Source organism: Drosophila takahashii, chromosome 3L (genome assembly GCF_030179915.1).
Source record: "Drosophila takahashii strain IR98-3 E-12201 chromosome 3L, DtakHiC1v2, whole genome shotgun sequence".
NCBI classification, from domain to species: Eukaryota; Metazoa; Arthropoda; class Insecta; order Diptera; family Drosophilidae; genus Drosophila; species Drosophila takahashii.
This window is the reverse complement of record NC_091680.1, coordinates 7256755-7273841: the sequence shown is the minus strand read 5'-3', so window position 1 is coordinate 7273841 and position 17087 is coordinate 7256755. Positions and strand designations below refer to the sequence as shown.

General features: G+C 38.0%; 4 protein-coding genes across 4 annotated transcripts; 2 read left to right on the top strand and 2 right to left on the bottom strand.

Annotated features, from left to right (window-relative positions):
• Positions 1–67: 67 nt before the first annotated feature.
• Positions 68–1126, bottom strand: LOC108061916 (uncharacterized). The gene is made up of 4 exons (XM_017148333.3): positions 894–1126; positions 657–816; positions 395–590; positions 68–337 (listed from the first exon to the last, which is right to left on the bottom strand). The coding sequence occupies exons 1-4, from the start codon at positions 1078–1080 to the stop codon at positions 68–70; spliced, it is 813 nt and encodes a 270-aa protein (XP_017003822.2). The 5' UTR covers positions 1081–1126.
• Positions 1127–1381: 255 nt separating this feature from the next.
• Sras (Ras converting CAAX endopeptidase Sras) lies at positions 1382–2572 on the bottom strand. Its single transcript, XM_017148418.3, has 2 exons — positions 2091–2572; positions 1382–2025 (listed from the first exon to the last, which is right to left on the bottom strand). The coding sequence occupies exons 1-2, from the start codon at positions 2497–2499 to the stop codon at positions 1523–1525; spliced, it is 912 nt and encodes a 303-aa protein (XP_017003907.2). The 5' UTR covers positions 2500–2572; the 3' UTR covers positions 1382–1522.
• Positions 2573–2892: 320 nt separating this feature from the next.
• ScsbetaG (Succinyl-coenzyme A synthetase beta subunit, GDP-forming) lies at positions 2893–5246 on the top strand. Its single transcript, XM_017148417.3, has 4 exons — positions 2893–3094; positions 3185–3314; positions 3383–3482; positions 4150–5246. The coding sequence occupies exons 1-4, from the start codon at positions 3044–3046 to the stop codon at positions 5117–5119; spliced, it is 1251 nt and encodes a 416-aa protein (XP_017003906.2). The 5' UTR covers positions 2893–3043; the 3' UTR covers positions 5120–5246.
• A 341-nt stretch (positions 5247–5587) lies between these two features.
• Positions 5588–7993, top strand: sinu (sinuous). Its single transcript, XM_017148422.3, has 2 exons — positions 5588–6433; positions 6498–7993. Exon 1 carries the CDS (start codon positions 5684–5686, stop codon positions 6425–6427), a length of 744 nt encoding a protein of 247 aa, XP_017003911.2. The 5' UTR covers positions 5588–5683; the 3' UTR covers positions 6428–6433; positions 6498–7993.
• The last annotated feature ends 9094 nt before the right edge of the window (positions 7994–17087 follow it).

Below are 17087 nucleotides of genomic sequence, written 5' to 3'. Positions count from 1 at the left end.
AAAATAAAAATTATTTTCTACCCACATAATCTAAATGCATGGACTTATTAGGAGTATTAATCAATATCTACTTTTTTAAAGCCGCCTGTTCGGCCCACAAAAGTTTAGTCATCTTTTGTTCAACCACATCCGCGATCTCTGGCGGCATTTTACTAAGAAGCGACTCCCAGTAGTCGAAAATAGGTCTCTTCGTAACATTCGGATTTTGGTGCTGATTCTGGAGGAGTTTACTTAATATATCGCACATTTTTTGACCAGGAGTTGGAGATTGTGATGGTGACGATGACGCTGGCGATGGAGGATCATATCTCCTTTTTTTGGAAGGCCAATTTGTGTCCTGTGATTCATGAAATTCTAGATTATTTTGTATAACTAATGGGAAGTGAAGTCTTACATTAAAGTTGTCGCTTAAATCATTGTCAGATAAACCGTTGTTTAATTCGTTTTCTACTTCTTCTAGGATACTGTCTTCTTCATCGGAACCCGATAACTTGGAGTCCAAGAAATCCTTTTGATGCGAGTACTTTGGTTCCTGATCTTGATTCTGATCCTTTGAGGCCTCTTCCTTAGTAAACGTAGAACTCTTTATCCTGTATGAAAACCGATTAATCGAAATAAATATAAAAAAAAATTCTAAATTCCAAAGAACATCCTACCGCTGTGATGTGGTTAGGTTCGGCAAAAAGGCCATGTTTTCCGCAAATTTCCAATTCACAGAGGAATTTTCTTCCGAATTTTCACCTTTTTCCTGTTTTAAGTTGCGAAAATACTTATAGCTGTCCCTCAATGACTTCCAGGCAGCCTTGCAGCTCTTCACTGCAAATAAATAAACATTAAATATTATTAAATTAAAAGTACCTTAAAGGGACATAATTATAATAATTGTACCTCACCATCTCTATTTATTTCGACAGCAACTTTATCCCAAGCCTGGTTTAACAGTGGTCCGTGAAAGTGTTTCTTGTGGTTCGTATCCCACAGGATCGGTTTAATCTGCACCGCGTGGATTAGCATAACTTTATCCTCCGCTTTAAATGCCTGCAAGCGGCTTCTTCGCGTTCTTTTGTTAGCCCCATTCATTTTTCGTGTGCTGCCTGTCGAAATACTGTTTATTTCGCTTGGCAGAATAGGGCTGGCATAAAAAGACTATCGATATATCGATAAGGCCTGTTCAGACATATCCTGCATCAGCTGCGCAACAGTGTTTTTCGCAACAACGTCTTTATTTTAACAAAATTTATAATACAAATTAAAGAAAAACAAAGTGGATTTTTAATAAAATTACAAAGCTTTACATATTGCATCCTAATTTTATTTTGTAAATCCCAAGTGAAACATAGCTTATCGCCGCTCATACTAAATTATATATCTAAAATAAAAATAATCATTACAAATTGTATAAAACATAAATGGTTATATGTTATTTGCTTCGATTTGAACTTTATACCTAAACATGATACATACAAGAATATTTATGTACATATAGCATTACTTTGTCATATGGCAGTGGTTGATATTTTGACTATACATTCCAGTAGAGTGTGTTTTTATATATTTCAGGAGCCGTAGCCAGAGGCAGCAGAAAGATCCAACCGACAAAACCAGCCACGTAGAGGACAATGGCCACCACTCGTCGCAATAGATCCTGCTGCCACAGATCCTGCAGATCCGGCAGACCCATGTGATTGCAGAAGGCGTGCACCAAAATGGGAGCCACCACATGACCCGTTCGGGCGAACAGAAAGGCGGAATAGAATCCAAACAACGTGGTGTAGATGAACTGGAACAGTCCAATCAGCAGGGCAGTGCTCAGCTCCACGCCCAGACTCAAACGCTCTGCAATGTGATGCAAATGGGCGACGCCAAAGAAGAGCGGCGTTATGAAGACGGCGGCGAGCGGTGAGAAGCTCTGCAGGATCAGGGGCATCATGCAGGCGCGGAAGACAAACTCCTCGCTCAACGGAGCCATCACATGGTTGCGCACCCAGATGATGCTGCCAAAGGAACCGCGCCAGTAATCCAGATCTAAAAATGTAAATATTAGAATTAGATATAGATTCCTATGGGTTATTATTAGGAGCATGATATACCAAAGTAGGAGCGTATGGACTCGTTCTGCATGTTGACAAAGATGGGTCCCAGGAAGAGTAGCACCGTCAGTCCATAGGGAATCACCACAGCCTGCCACAATCCCTCCAGGCGAAAACCCAACAGTTTGGCGAATGGTTCCCTGCCCAGGAGTTCCGGCGATGAGAAGAAGTAAACAAAGGCGGGGGCCACCACCATCACCATGGAAACGCTGGCAAATCTTCTCTTAATCGTCGTCGGATGATCCCGGTTGTGTTTGGTGCTCCAAATGTACAGGCTTCCCACGTAGAGAACGGCCAGAACGAAGCAGCAGGTCACCGAGGTGACCACCGGGATTTGGGGCAGGCGTTCGAGAATCACATTTTCCTTATCCATTGTAACTCCAACTTCGATCTCACTCTGGTTTTCCATTCAATTTAGGTTATTCGTCATTCTTCGCTGACCATTTGGATGAGCCGAAAAAAAGTACACAAAAAACAGCTGTTTGCAGAAAAGTGACCGTATATATATATAAATTCTAAACAAGATTCGGTATTTTTTTATGATCTTAAAAATTAGGAAAATTTAAAAAATAATCTGTAAGTTTAAATTTAAAACTTACTTTAAAATATTAGAAGTTACTTTTATAATTTCTAAATTTTTTTTGGATAGTTGGTAAAATGAATGAACCGGCAAGGCTACACAACTTTAATTACTTTTTTTTATAACATTTTTACATATTTTATTGAGTTTAAAAAAAGTCATAATTTAAATTTAAATAAAAACCGTTTTATTTTATGGTACATTTTAATCACATCATTTGAATTCACCACACCTGGTCACCCTAATTTGTGATAACATCGTGCTGCGGCGGCGACTTTTGGTTGTGTTTTTAAACAATAAACTGGGCCGGTTATAAAAATAAATCCATAAAAATTGTGCAAAAATAGCCAGTTACCAGCGAGGAGCAGCCAAGATGTCGTTTCTACTGAAAGCAGCCGCCACAGCCCGTCAAATCGTTCATAAGGTTTCCCGTTCATATGTTCCTCCCACTCTTCACTTCAAAGAGAACTGAAGTTGACCTTTGTCTTGGCTTTGTTTATCTTTCGACGAATAGGTTCCCGTGCGCCACCTGAATCTCCTGGAGTTCCAGAGCAAGGATCTCCTCCAGAAGTACGGAGTGGCCATCCAGCAGTTCAAGGTTTTGGATAACTCCAAGGCCGATGCGGAGGTGGTCAAGACTTTTGGTAGGTAGACAATGCCATGCCGGTGTTTATGTAATCTCTGGGCTAATTGATGTTAAATGCGTTTTCAGAGTGCCCCGAATATGTGGTGAAGGCGCAGATTCTGGCCGGTGGGCGTGGCAAGGGGACGTTCGACAGCGGTTTCAAAGGCGGCGTGCATATCACCTCAAAGTAAGATAAAAATTGGGATGTTCTGGTTTTCACAATCACTAAAAAAATAGCAATTCCCAAGACTTAAAAATTTTCTATAGGAAAAATTTTATGTTAAAAAAGTTAAATGTATTAAAAAAAGGCTACAGTTTATTTTATTTCTAATTTATAAATTTTTTTTTCTAAAAATGTATTTTATATAAGCGTGTAGATTTTTTAATACTATGTTATTCATTTAGAAAAATGGGCTTAGAAAAACTATAGTAAACTCATATTATGATAAAAATTGGCAAGTTTCTAAATTTAAAAAATTTCTATAGGAAAGTTTCAACGTTAAAAAGGTTATATGTATATTATTAAAAAAGTTACAATTTATTTTGTACAAAATTTATATATTTTTTTGCCCAAAAATCCCTTTTTATAAAAAATCTTTAAATATTCTCCATAAAGCGTGTAGATTTGTTGAATACTATGGTGATATTTTACCAAAAAGTCTTTGGAAAATCTATAAATGTTTAGTACAGACTCAATACATCACAAATCTAAATAAATCAAATGTTCTACAAAGAGTTAATTTCAATTAAAATATGTTTTGATAACAAACGAATTGATAAAAGTTTGTGAAACCCAGAATAGACCTTTAAAACCCGAGTGATAAGGCGAGCTAATATAATTGTACTTTCGGCAGCAAGAGCGAGGTGCTTTCGCTCACCCAGCAGATGATAGGCAACCGGCTGATAACGAAGCAAACGCCCAAATCGGGAATCCTGGTCAACAAGGTCATGGTGGCGCGCAGTATCAACATTACCCGGGAGACTTATCTCTGCATCTTGCTGGATCGCGAGCACAATGGACCCGTTTTGATTGCCTCTCCCGCCGGTGGCATGGATATCGAGGCTGTGGCCGAAGAAACGCCTGAGAAACTTAAGACTGTCCCGCTGAACATTGATAAGCCCATTCCGGAGGAGACCCTCGTGGAGGTGGCCAAGTTTCTGGAGTTCAAGGGAGACGCCATCAAACGTTGTGCCGATGAAATCCAAAAGCTCTACACTCTCTTCAAGGCAGTGGATGCCGTACAGATTGAGATCAATCCGCTGGCGGAGACGGACAAGGGCGAGGTGATCTCCGTGGATGCCAAGCTGAACTTCGATGATAATGCCCAGTTTCGGCAGAAGGACATCTTCTCCATGGACGTCACCGAGGAGGAGTCCGATCCCCGTGAGGTTGAGGCAGCCAAGTACAACCTTAATTACGTGGCCATGGATGGAAACATTGGTTGCCTGGTGAATGGCGCCGGTTTGGCCATGGCCACCATGGACATCATCAAACTGAACGGTGGTGATCCCGCCAATTTCCTGGATGTCGGCGGTGGCGTTAACGAGGATCAGGTGGCCAAGGCCTTTGAGATCCTCACCGCCGATCCGAAAGTCAAGGGAATTCTGGTCAACGTTTTTGGCGGCATTGTCAATTGCGCCACCATTGCCAATGGCATTGTGGCGGCCTCGAAGAAGTTGCAACTGAATGTTCCGCTGGTTGTGCGACTGGAGGGCACTAATGTAAACCAGGCTCGCGAGATCCTGAAGAATTCGGGCCTGCCCATTCAGACGGCCAGTGACTTGGATGATGCCGCCCTCAAGGCGGTGGCCGCCCTTAATTAGAACGATTTTTATCATGGAGAGAATGTCTTCCAGATTATCACGACGCACCTTAGCATTTACAACGGTTAGGCCTTTTAAATATATAAGTTTTTATGGAAAATATAACCAGAATATGTTATATTTTAAAGAGAGGATTGTTTTTAAATCGGGTTTTAATAATATGAAACGGTTTTAACACAGTTTTTAAAAAATATTTGAAATTCCTGCTTACCAAAGTGGCGCCCTCGTGTGGGTATTATAAGAACTCTGTTACAGAGCTCGGCTCAGCTTGTTTTAAAATCAGGTTTCAAGAATATAAAAAGGAATTTGTACAGATTTTAAAAAAATTTTCAAAATTATAATTCCTTGTTACCGATGTGGCGCCCTCTTGCGTATATTAAACGAACCCTGTTACAGAGCTCGGCTCTGTTAAGCTCAACCCTGATAGTTATCGATAGGCAGCTTGAGCTACTGTTGATCGATGTTTCTGCCACCTCTAGTCCAGTCCACACCCAAACAGCCACCAGCCAAACAAACATTTCCCGAGGAAACCAGCGGAATTCCAATTGAATTTCCCAGCCAAGGATGCAAAAATCATCCCACTTTGCACGCGAGGATTCCCAGGAGCACCTGCCCACCAGCCACACCCAGAACGCGCACACGGTGAACATGAAGCGACGCACTTTATCCGGAAGCTGTGGCGTTGGCGTCTTCGTGTTTGCCTTTGCCTTGATTGTGATTGCATTTGCAACGCCCAGTTGGTTGGTCAGCGATTACCGCATCACGGGAGCCAAGCTGGATCGCCTGGGCCTGTGGGTGCACTGCTTCCGCTCGCTGCCGGATGTGAATGACGACAGCCTGCGCAGGTTCTTCGTGGGCTGCCGCTGGGTGTATGACCCATTTACCACGGGCTACGACGAGATTCGCGGCTTCCTGCTGCCCGCCTTCATGATAGCCACCCAGTTCTTCTACACGCTGGCCTTCATCGGCATGCTGCTCTCGGCCATTGGGGTGCTCATCTTCTTCCTTTGCGCTGGACCGGATCAGAAGCACTTTATCATGCTCATCCGATCGGTGGGCTATGTGCTTTTGGGCGCCGGAGTAAGTGCAGCCATTGCGGTGATTGTGTTCGCTGGGTTTGGCAACCGCAACGGCTGGATGCCGGAGCATGCGAACAACTGGTTCGGCTGGTCCTTCGTCGTCGCCTGTGTGGGCACCGTGCTGACCCTTGTGGCGGCCACTCTCTTCCTCAGCGAAGCGCACGTGCAGCACAAGAAGCGGATTCAGTTCAAGGAGTCGCAGACGCGGTTCGAACTGGTGCGCGGATAGTCGCGGGTGAGTACCTGACAATATCCAAGTCGAGGTCGGTGGGCTAACCTTCTTGCATTGTCTCTTTCAGTCGCAGCCACTGGCACACTTGCACCCAGCAAAAAAACTCCGAAACTTCATGCTAATTCAGAGGAAAACCAAACAAAAACATTCCGTCCCCACGAAGAATTCTCACCCAAAACATTACAGTCGAACTTCTCAGACGAAACTTCCTAAGACTATTTTCTGCAGTTTAACGTTTCTAGCAGTACATTTGTTTATTGACGAAGTTTAGCAACTAAATTTAATTTTTTTGTTTAATGTTTTATGTTTTAATACGTTTATTGTTTTTCATCTGCTAATCTATTGTTCATTGACGAAGTTTAGTAACTCAATTTTATTTTTTTGTTTAATGTTTTATGTTTTAATGTGTTTATTGTTTTCCATCTTCTAATCTCTGGACGTTTGTTATCTTCTAATAAGCTGATTAAGTATGCTGCCATATATTTTCACTACCAGCATACAGACAGCATACCAGCATAAAGAATGTTCAACCATTAAGAGATTATCGTCACCTAAATATCTTTCTTTTCACAAACTCACGAAGCCCTTGTATTTTTGGGTAGAGCTATATATCAGCCATGTATTAAATTGTAAACAGAAAGTATTTAACCAAAAAAATGGCAAAAGATTTAACCAAGTATTTTTTAGCCTTACCTAAAATTACACATTTCCCTCTTTAAAAAAAAATCTAAGGAAAGTTTTAATCAGAGAAGTTCGACTGTAAATATAGATTTTAGTTAAGAAAAAAGTTTATGCAATGACAGCCGCACCGCATCACAAGCTTTCAGTTCTTGGTACTTATTAATCATCCATCCAATTGACCAGATCAGTTCCAAACGAAGACTGAATGAAGACCACAACTAAGCACAGCTATGTAGCATCAAACTAAGACGCTCAACCAGATGACTCATGTTCATGTAGAGTATTCTACAGTATTTGCATATCAATTTTCGCTCAATTAACGCCCAGAGACAACCGCCAACCCCCCAACCCTCAGCAATTGTACCTACTTCCTATTTTTTTTTTTGCAAAGTCGCAGGCTAGTCGAAACTAGCAACGAAATATTACACTCGTGCCTTAATTAGAGAGAACTATTTTGGTATAGTTCATAGTGCCTAAAGACAAATTATTATTGTTAAATACCTGATCGACCGACCTGCGATGAACACAAGAAATCATTAAATTGCATAAACTTCAGCTAAGCTAGTGCCTTAGGTAAGTGTCCCAGAGAAAGCTAAGCGAATTCCGTCCATTAACTTTAAGCCATAAACATTCCCCTTTGTACTCGAATATTTCGCACAAGGTTACCTTCATTTAAAGGTAGTTTATAGGTCTGTATTAGTATTTGTCCATCTTTTGCACAAAATTTTTTATTTGTAACATACTCTAAAGCGAGAATTTAGCTGTGTATTAAATCAATACAAAATCTTTTATCCCCATATACAATAATATTTGTAACATCTTTTATGTACAAACGACTTTTAGCTAAAACGAAGAATAATAAAGTTTTTATTGTATACAACAGCTGAATGCATCTTTTGAGCGGGTTCAAGGCAGTTTGGGGTCCGAAATGCGATGAGAAACAATGAATCTCCTCCCAAGTCACTTTGGTGCATTCGTTTTCCCATGGCGTTTGCGTTGCGGGAAAACCGAACAAACTTTTTGTTGTCAGCTTTTGTAGCAGCTGGAGCTGAGGCAATGAGTCGGATATGCATCAGTTTACTGGTGTAACTATTGATATGCCAACGGATTGTGGGCTGCACCATGTGTCAACCCAGCGATTTCGAAGTTATCTCTTTGTGTCGGATTATTTGTTAACGATTGACGTAGCCTAATTTGGTCTTAATAAAATAAATATATGGATTTTTATTATGATTAATACGGTATTGTTAATAATTTTATGTGATTTTAGCTATTTAACTTCACAAATAATGCAGTAACTTGGATATGTGAATTCAAAAACTACAAATGATAAAAACAAGAATTTTTAATATAATTTTTTTAATACAACAAATTAAGAAATACAAATTAAAATTTTTTTGAAATTAATAAAAAAGTGGAAAAATAAAATTATAATTAATATTTAATCTACTTTGTTCTTATTTTAAATGCTAATTTTAACGTTATCAGATCATTAAAATTGGGTGTGTCATCAAAAACAGGAAGTATTAGCCAGCTCATAGATTCTGGGAATCATAATTTTTCATAAAAAATATTCAAATGAACTATAAATTGAATTAAAAAATCCCCGAGCTAAACGCAGCACAACAAAACTATTTAGAACGGTAACTGACATCTCTGAAATGTATTTATAAGAAATACTTATAGTTTATGAGAATAACAATAAAAAATTGAGAAGTAGGTATTTTGAATTAAATTGAATAATCGATCTTCGACAAAGGTGACTTTTAAATGTCTTGAGTTTACGACATACTTGATTAATGGTGCATTTAAAGCGCGTTGGAATAAAATAGTTAATCTGCGAAGACTAACGGCCTTTCGAACGTTCCAAAAACCCACAAAACTATTAGATCATTTTGTCAGCAATCTCTGATTTGAGTCACTCGGGCACTTAAAAAGTCTTTTAAATGGTAACCCATAACAAAATGAAATATATTAATTTGTCTGGCTTATAAAGGCATAATTAGTGAAGCAGGTGGTATGATATATCGATCAGAAAAAAAACCCCACCCACGATTTTCAGACCCGACTTGGCAATGACATTCAGGGAAGAGACGCGAGACAGAAAGAAAAATGGATCTTTTAAGCGATTGTGAGGACTTGCTGAAGCGTGAAATCTGCCCGAAGATAGTTCGCATTGATGGATGGATTAGCGTGCGCATTCGCTATAGATCTGATTAGCGCTAAAACGAAGTCGATTCAAACCGGATGCCCCATGACTCAAGACCCAAAGTCGAAATGGCCTTCGGTTGAGAAAACTGCACCGAAATATGTGCTAAACGCAAATTTATTTACGGTTTGTGTTATGGAACCTCCGCATCCACTTTTCGGTGACCTCACTTGCCGTTAAATCGGCTTACTTCACTCATTACACGGAACGGATTAAGAACTTTTGAAATAACACGGCTTAAACTGAAAAAACTGACTGTGTGTGAAAATTGTCGAGTTTTCGCCGCACGGTTTTTCTTATTCTCAGGGTTCTTCTGCTTTGCATTTCTGAATTTGATTGACGGACAGCTTCGAAATCCCCTTTGGGAGCAGATCGCTTATTACAAGTGATTTAAGCGACAGGGTAATTATAAAATGTTCATGGGAAATTAGCGGGCAAAATAATAATTATTTATAATGTGGCCAAAAGTATATGTTTTAACTAATTTATACATGTATTCATCGCAGATAAATTCAATATTAATTTAATACATTTTATTGAAAAAAGAAGAATCAAAAGAAAAAAGGAGAATAAATATTTGCTTAATTTGTTTAAAGAGGTTTCAAGATTTTCCATTTGCATAAAATGCTGCCATCACAACATACAGTAGAACATCATGATGAGAAGAACCAGAATCTAAAGTTAATTTTCGAGACTCGAGTCTTCGGCTTCATTAACAAAAGGCAATATACCTGTTCTTAGGCGCTGGCCAGAGATTAATTGCCATCGCTTTGGCCACAAAGAAACATTTTGCATAATATTTTCAATCAAATCGAGCGTCAATGAACGCTTATACACATTGAAATTATGAGTTGTCGGAGGTATTTATTTTGTTTTAGGGGGATAGTAGAAGAAAACCTCAAATCGAAACCGAGAGTTTGGGTTTGGGCCTGCGATTACGCAAAAGTCTCAAAAATAAACTGTTTATAATGAATAAGCGAAGCCATTAGATTGATTACTATTTGCCACACGCAAACTTTCCTCTAAAACCACTCTTTTTTGAAGTTTAGTTAGGTGCTTATGCTGCTGCTGGTCATCAATAAATATTGATTGAGTCCGTGAAGGTAGGGTTTGGGTTTAGTCTGGGCTCATTAAAACTTTATGGACATGTCGATTTTATTTTATTTCCGAAATAGAACGGCTTTTATGGCACTTTACACAAATTGGTCTGAAGCATTTAGAACGACTTCTGCTGGATTAACTTGTTCATCGGTTTTAAGAGCTTTTCTTTATGGTATTCCGATCTTGAATGTTGCTATTTTTAAATGGCAAAGAAAAAGAAAAAGGACTGTATGTAGAATCTTGATAAGTCTGCGAAACTTCTGCTGACGTGGGTAATTAATGAGGAATTTATTTGATTTCTTGTTTTGGGTATTTTGCAGTGTGTATCCTTAACGAGATTAGCATGCTTATAAATGTTTCATAAGACCTGCGATAGTGTGCAAAAAATAAAAAAGCAAGTTTGCATCATGAATATGCAATCGAAAAGTTGGAACATTTCTTTATGGAGTTGAATGAATCTGATTGTCTGGTTTGGTTTAAAAACGGGGTTCTTTGAAGCGAAACGAAAGCGGAAAGATAAAATAAAATAACTTGTATTTATATACGTTTAAACAAGGAATTAAAGGCTTGGCTTTAACAAAAAAAATCCCCACAACTTTAAGACTTTTAATTAATTCTTTAAATTCTCAACGAAAGTTCTTGGCCAAACGAAAGTAAATTTCTTTCTTTAGAAACTGAGAATTATGCTGATTTTTTCCTTTCCTTTGCTGCTGCCAACTTTCGTTGAAAGTAAAAGCATTTTTAAGCAGATTAGCATTTCTGAAGAATTTTCGTTTGCCGAGCTAGCAGCATGTAACGTATGTCCAAATCAATTCCCAGCTTGTCAGGTGAAATGTCATACCAAAAATAAACCATCTCCGCCTTATAGAGACCACCCGCAGAGCAAAGAATCGCCCCTTTTTTGACACCCCCCTATCTTACCTATAAGAATTGGAATAATATGATACGAGGCGTGCGTCAGCAAGTTCCTTGAACTTCACACAGTTTTTTATAACCCAAAATAGACGAACGTGGCAAGGCGTCTGAGACAGTTTGGTGGCTTTTAGTTTAACGCGATGCTTAGTTATTATAGAATATTATATCACACAGCATAACCAGTATCCTCTGGCTGGCCATAATTCTGTCGGCCCGCGAGATATTATCATTCAAATGACCCAGCCCCAAATATCCAAGTATCCAAATAGCCACAAGTGGCCAATCCGGACACGCAACATTTGCGTCACCGAAATAGTGCTGATGTCGAGAGCCAACAGATCATTAGATATGCTTCTTAACTTCTTAGCATCGGGGGAGATGGGACTGGGTGGCTTTTTTCACATAACCGGAGACAATGCCATAACTTTTATGTAAAAGACACACACTTCATAACACTTTCAGATAAGAAACTTGTCTCTCAGTTATGAAAGAAAAGTCCTATTAACACTCCATGGCAGCTAAAACAAGTTCAAGCTCTTCAAAACTAAACTAAAATCTTAAATTCTAATTTATGCGCACACATTTTGAACGAATCAAAATTTTGGCAAATAAAACCAGCTACCAATCGAACTTTGATTAAAATCAACAAAGTAAAAAATAAAAAAATAGAGAATGTGGTTTTCTGGTCCGCCCATCGTAAAAGTTCAGTTGTTTGCGCCTGTTCTCGATTGGTTTTTCGGTTTTTGAATTTTTAAATTTTGCTAGATTTTTTTATGATCTGATTTAAAGTGAGCTTTGTGTGCTAATAACAAACCTGAGAATGGATCAAAGTTACCTAATTGAATTATTTCTATGCTAATTTCAGCTTTTTCCCCCTCCAAAATGGATCGTAAAATGTTTGTTTTTGCTCCCCATTAATATCAAAATGTGACACCTGATATATTTCAACTTTTTGGGCTCGAAACTGCTGTTTAATTTGAACTCTTCTCTACTCCAAATTAATCTTTGCTTTTATTTGTGCGAAGCCTCAATGCCACCGTTTTTAGTTTATTTTGCAGGTTTTTCAGTTCAGCTTTAATTCCTTTCGAAGCGATTTTGGGCTTGTATTTCCTGGCCAGCAAAAAAATATCTCACAACGCATTATATTTCGATAAATCACAAGAGATAACAAATCTAGCAGGTGAGGCGTTTGAAAGGTGTTTTAAGAGGTTCGAGCAATCCAAATGGTGGGATCTTAATAGAGGAATCCTCAGGGCTTATTTTGGTCAACAATCTCTTAACTTTTTATGAACTACTAGTTTTATCTTGGGTTTTTTTCTGAATCTGAATCTTGACCACTTAAAGTTGCGGCTTATTTTTCGTGTGAGCTTAATTTGGTGTCATAATTCAAACAAATGCCTCGCTTATAAATTAATAAATATTTATAGTTTTAATGCCCCGCCGATTTTGAGCAGGCTTAGGCAAATATTAGCTCAAAACATAAGTCCACATAAGCGGTGGTCAAAGTGTATCTCTAGTTTTTTAGACACTCGAAACGGAAGTTAGATGCCGAATTCAGATAAATTTCGCTTGGTGCTGACAGTCAACGAGACAAAAGTGTATTGATTGATTGCAACAAGGTGAAGGAAATTTGTTTGCAGTTTTGTTAAAACCATGTTCGACCTTGCAGTTTGCTCCACCCTCTGCAAAGAGGCTGTCCCCCCATCCCCATCCACGAATTATCTGCGATACAAGAGGTTTCAATGTTCTCGGTATGCAAATGATTTGTTTATATGTTACCAGCTGCTACTACAACCTCCACCTTGGCCAAACAAGTTCTTGGTGTCTGATATCATTGATAAGATGGCCAGGCGGATTATGTTTCTGGCCAAATGCCCAAATGCCCAAGACAATTGCGGCCTGTCACTCCATCAGACCCGGTCGTCATTTGTCTTGGCATTATTTCAAATCTTAATTGGCCGCGAATTCTTCTTCACTCTCGTGAATTTCTCACGTATTGTACGATGATCAGAGTTAAGAACAGGAGCGGATTGGAGGTATCGCTTGGGCACTTAATTTATTTAATACGTATACGTATAAATTAAAATATAAATATAATATAATAAATATAAAATATAAATTTAAATATATATATTTAAATTTTAAAATTTACGAAACTTTAATAAAATAATGCGTTATAATATAAATGTTAATGATTTATATATTCTTTATTTCTATTTGTATTTTTTAGAAATATTTGAGAAATAAGCGAAGGGGAAAACAATATAATGTCTATATTAAAAAGAATATTTCAATATAATTAGTTTTAATTATGAGTTTAATTTTGAGATTTCAGAACTATTTAAATTGTGTTCAATAAATACCTACAACCTGATATTGTAAATCCGCTCCCGTTTCCGCCCAAAAATCACATCATAGGCCTGTTATTCTTTTGATTATTTCAAATTTGACTAATGCATTTTTAATGAAACATCTACCATGACATCATACGAAATTGGTTCGTCTAGAAGAAAAAGAAACTACCAGAAATTCAAGCAGAAATACCCCGCTTAATCGTCACTGCCTAAATATATAAAAATAGTATCAGCTCTTAAGAAAATTCCGCGAGAAACTTCATGAAATAATTACAAAATCATTCTGAAGTCTCTCAGCTTTAAAAATTCCCAGCTGCCATTAAACTCTGCGAAAATTGCAAAACGGATGTATCTTTTGCTTTTGCATCTGTGACGCATCCATGAGTACGTTTTGCCTTTCACTTTAGGTTGTCCCCCGAACAAAAAACAGACTGCTCCTTTCAACGCCAGCCTGACATTAAAGGATTACAGGGCGTACTTTTTTTTAATCGAAATAAAATTAAAGTCCAGACGATGCGCCCGGAAATGGCGGCGAGAAGAACCGAGAATCGAGAAGGGGCGATCAGGATTTCATAGTTGATTTATTTTGGGGACCGAGATTGAGATTGCACAAGGGCAGCATGGCAAAAGTCATTCAACTCCGGTTACATAAGCATCGATGCGTGTGCAGCCTGCAGAAGGAAGCAGCTGTTGGATGAACGGATGGATGGGGGGATATACGTTAATATCAGATATGTGAAGGTCGTCCTCATCACCGAATGCAACATGCAACATGATGTGATGGCCAGGGATCAAGGGACTTGCCCTCCACACACCCATGACTCATTTGGCTGTAGAGCAAAGCCATTCGACCGAACGATTTATGGTAACGATTCCCCATCTCGACGCATCATCTCATCTCATCGACTTGAGTCAGAGGCGTTGACTTTTGGTATTTTGTCGAAGAGAGACTGCAACAAATTGGTTTTTACATTTTTTGGTAGGCTTTCTAAATTTGGTGCTCTATGTACATATTCTGTCTACCTCAAAAATGTTGGCCATTGCGTAGCTCACTCGCCTCGGATTCTTTTATTCGCATGAAATATTGATCTTGGGCCAAAGTTGCTCATATCGAACTTGACTTGGGCTTGTTAAAATCGTATATTTCTATTTATATATTTTCTGATTTCTTGATAGTTTCGCCGGCTTTTGAATTTGATTAACAAAAATTTAACTTGTTTTGCGACCGATGATAGCTAAAAATTTTCGTTTTGGGGTTTTGTTCTCTCAAAGGTCGTTTCCAAAAAAAAACAAAAAAGAAATACTCATGTATTGTGTGACTCGTTGTGGTCATAAAAATTAAATTTTGTGTGGGCTAAAAGTTCGCAAAAAAATATATATTTATTTAAATTCCACAGAGCTCGAATTTGGCTTAAACCCCATTTAAATATATAAAATTTCTTTGTGCCTTTTCACTGTCTGTAAAAATTACTTTGCCCACTTGCTGTTTTGCGGCTTATCTCGAAATTATGTTTAATAATTTTACTGTCAATGAAACGCTGTCAAAAATGCATTTACATATGAAATAAAATTAAAGCAAAACAAAAGCACCGGGTTTTAAATGCTTCATTTTGTTTTTCCTTTTTGTTTCGGTCAACTTGAAGCTGCGAAAAATAAAGCGAAAAATTTTAATAATGCTTTGAGAATGCTGAAGGCTTTGGAGGATATAGATATGGCCCGATTACTAAGCGATGTCAAGGTTATTATTTTTAGCCTGTAATGTAAAAGGAATGTTGAGAACGGATTTAAGTATTTGACTCTTTTTGGTTTTTTTTTGCAGTGAGTCCGAGACCGAATTAAGTTTTATTATGCATCCTTGCTTAATATCGCCGTTGGCACATTATTTTAAATTTATATTTTTAAATTTTTAACTAAGCCCACGTAGACATATTTTACAAAAAAAGATCCCCAGCTGCGTTGGTTGGTTGCATGCTGGGCCAATCTTCGATTTCATTCGGATAATTCCCTTTTCTTAAGGAGGGTATATTAAATTTATTAATTAAGATGCGTATTAGAAAAAATAAAAAGTTTGTAATGTAAACGTGTAAAAAATAAAAAACAAATAAATATATATTTGTAAATAAATTTACATACTTTTAGAACTTTTTTGAGAGTATTTAACTTTCGTTTTCTGCATGCTTACTTCCACTTCCCTTACTTATTTTTGTTTTTATCGTCGAAAATACTTATACATTGTCTTCATTCGGTGGGCTTTGGCCTTGACTTAAGCATTGTCATTAAATTCATCCTGTTTAATGTCCAAGAGGGAAGAAGCTGATTATTTTCTGTGTCAATTGCTGCATTCAAGAGCAAGCCAAGTTTTTGTATTAAGCTAAAAATTGTTTCCCCTTTTTGCGCTGGCAGTCGGGCAAATTAATCCGCAAAATTTGCTTTAAATGTCAGCAACTCTTTAGCAAAACAAAAAACAACAACAATAAATTTGAGAAACATTCTAAACTAAGCTGATCATCAAACGGAAGCGTTTCGCAACTAAATGAAAAGGTGTCTGAATTATGGCAAATGGATTGGTAATCCTATCTGACATTGGGTTCGTGATCTCAGAGATTAATTTCTTGGCTACCGTGTGCGATCATTTCAAGATTTAGAAATATCTATATTCTGGCTGATCAATAGCTGCAAAGTTATTTTAATTATGCCCCTTGCACATACACAGGAAGAAAAATTAGTATATACGGAAATCGTGCGCAAGCATAATAATAAAACCGAAAACTCGCCTGGCTTTTTGCAGAGCTTTAATTAAATCAATAAACCATCTAAATAATTTTTAGCAATATATAAAAACCTCAACGGCGGGAGCCAGAAAAAAACAACATTCTATCTATCCATCTATCTATGTGTGTATAGCTAAAATATAGCTCTTCGATTAACGATAAAATTAAATCAAAATAAACACGAAAAACTCGAATTTTCAATTAAAGACAAAAAAGCGTTCTTTGAACAAACAGAAACGCAAGACAATAAAACATAAAAGAAAAAAAATCAATCTTTAAATATTAATGAACCCCAAGAACCTGAAAGTGAACTTAAATTCTTGAGACACGCAAGCAGATGATCCTAGAGATTTCGAAGCGAGAGAATCAGAAATCCGAGCGATCCAAAGAGAGTGATCAATATATCAAGTATACGACCCGCTGCTCCGATGTCGCTTAGTTCGAGTTCGAGCTCATCTCTCCGGCGCTTGGCCAAATAAATTAACGAATCCGGCGAAAAAAAGCAAACTCGTTCCACTCACACACTCACGCACTTTAAGCCAGGTCTTCAAGTCTCTGCGGCTGTGTTGGTTAGGAGCTGCTCTCAAGTACGATTTTTAGTCTTTTTGTGTCGAGTGCTTTTTTTC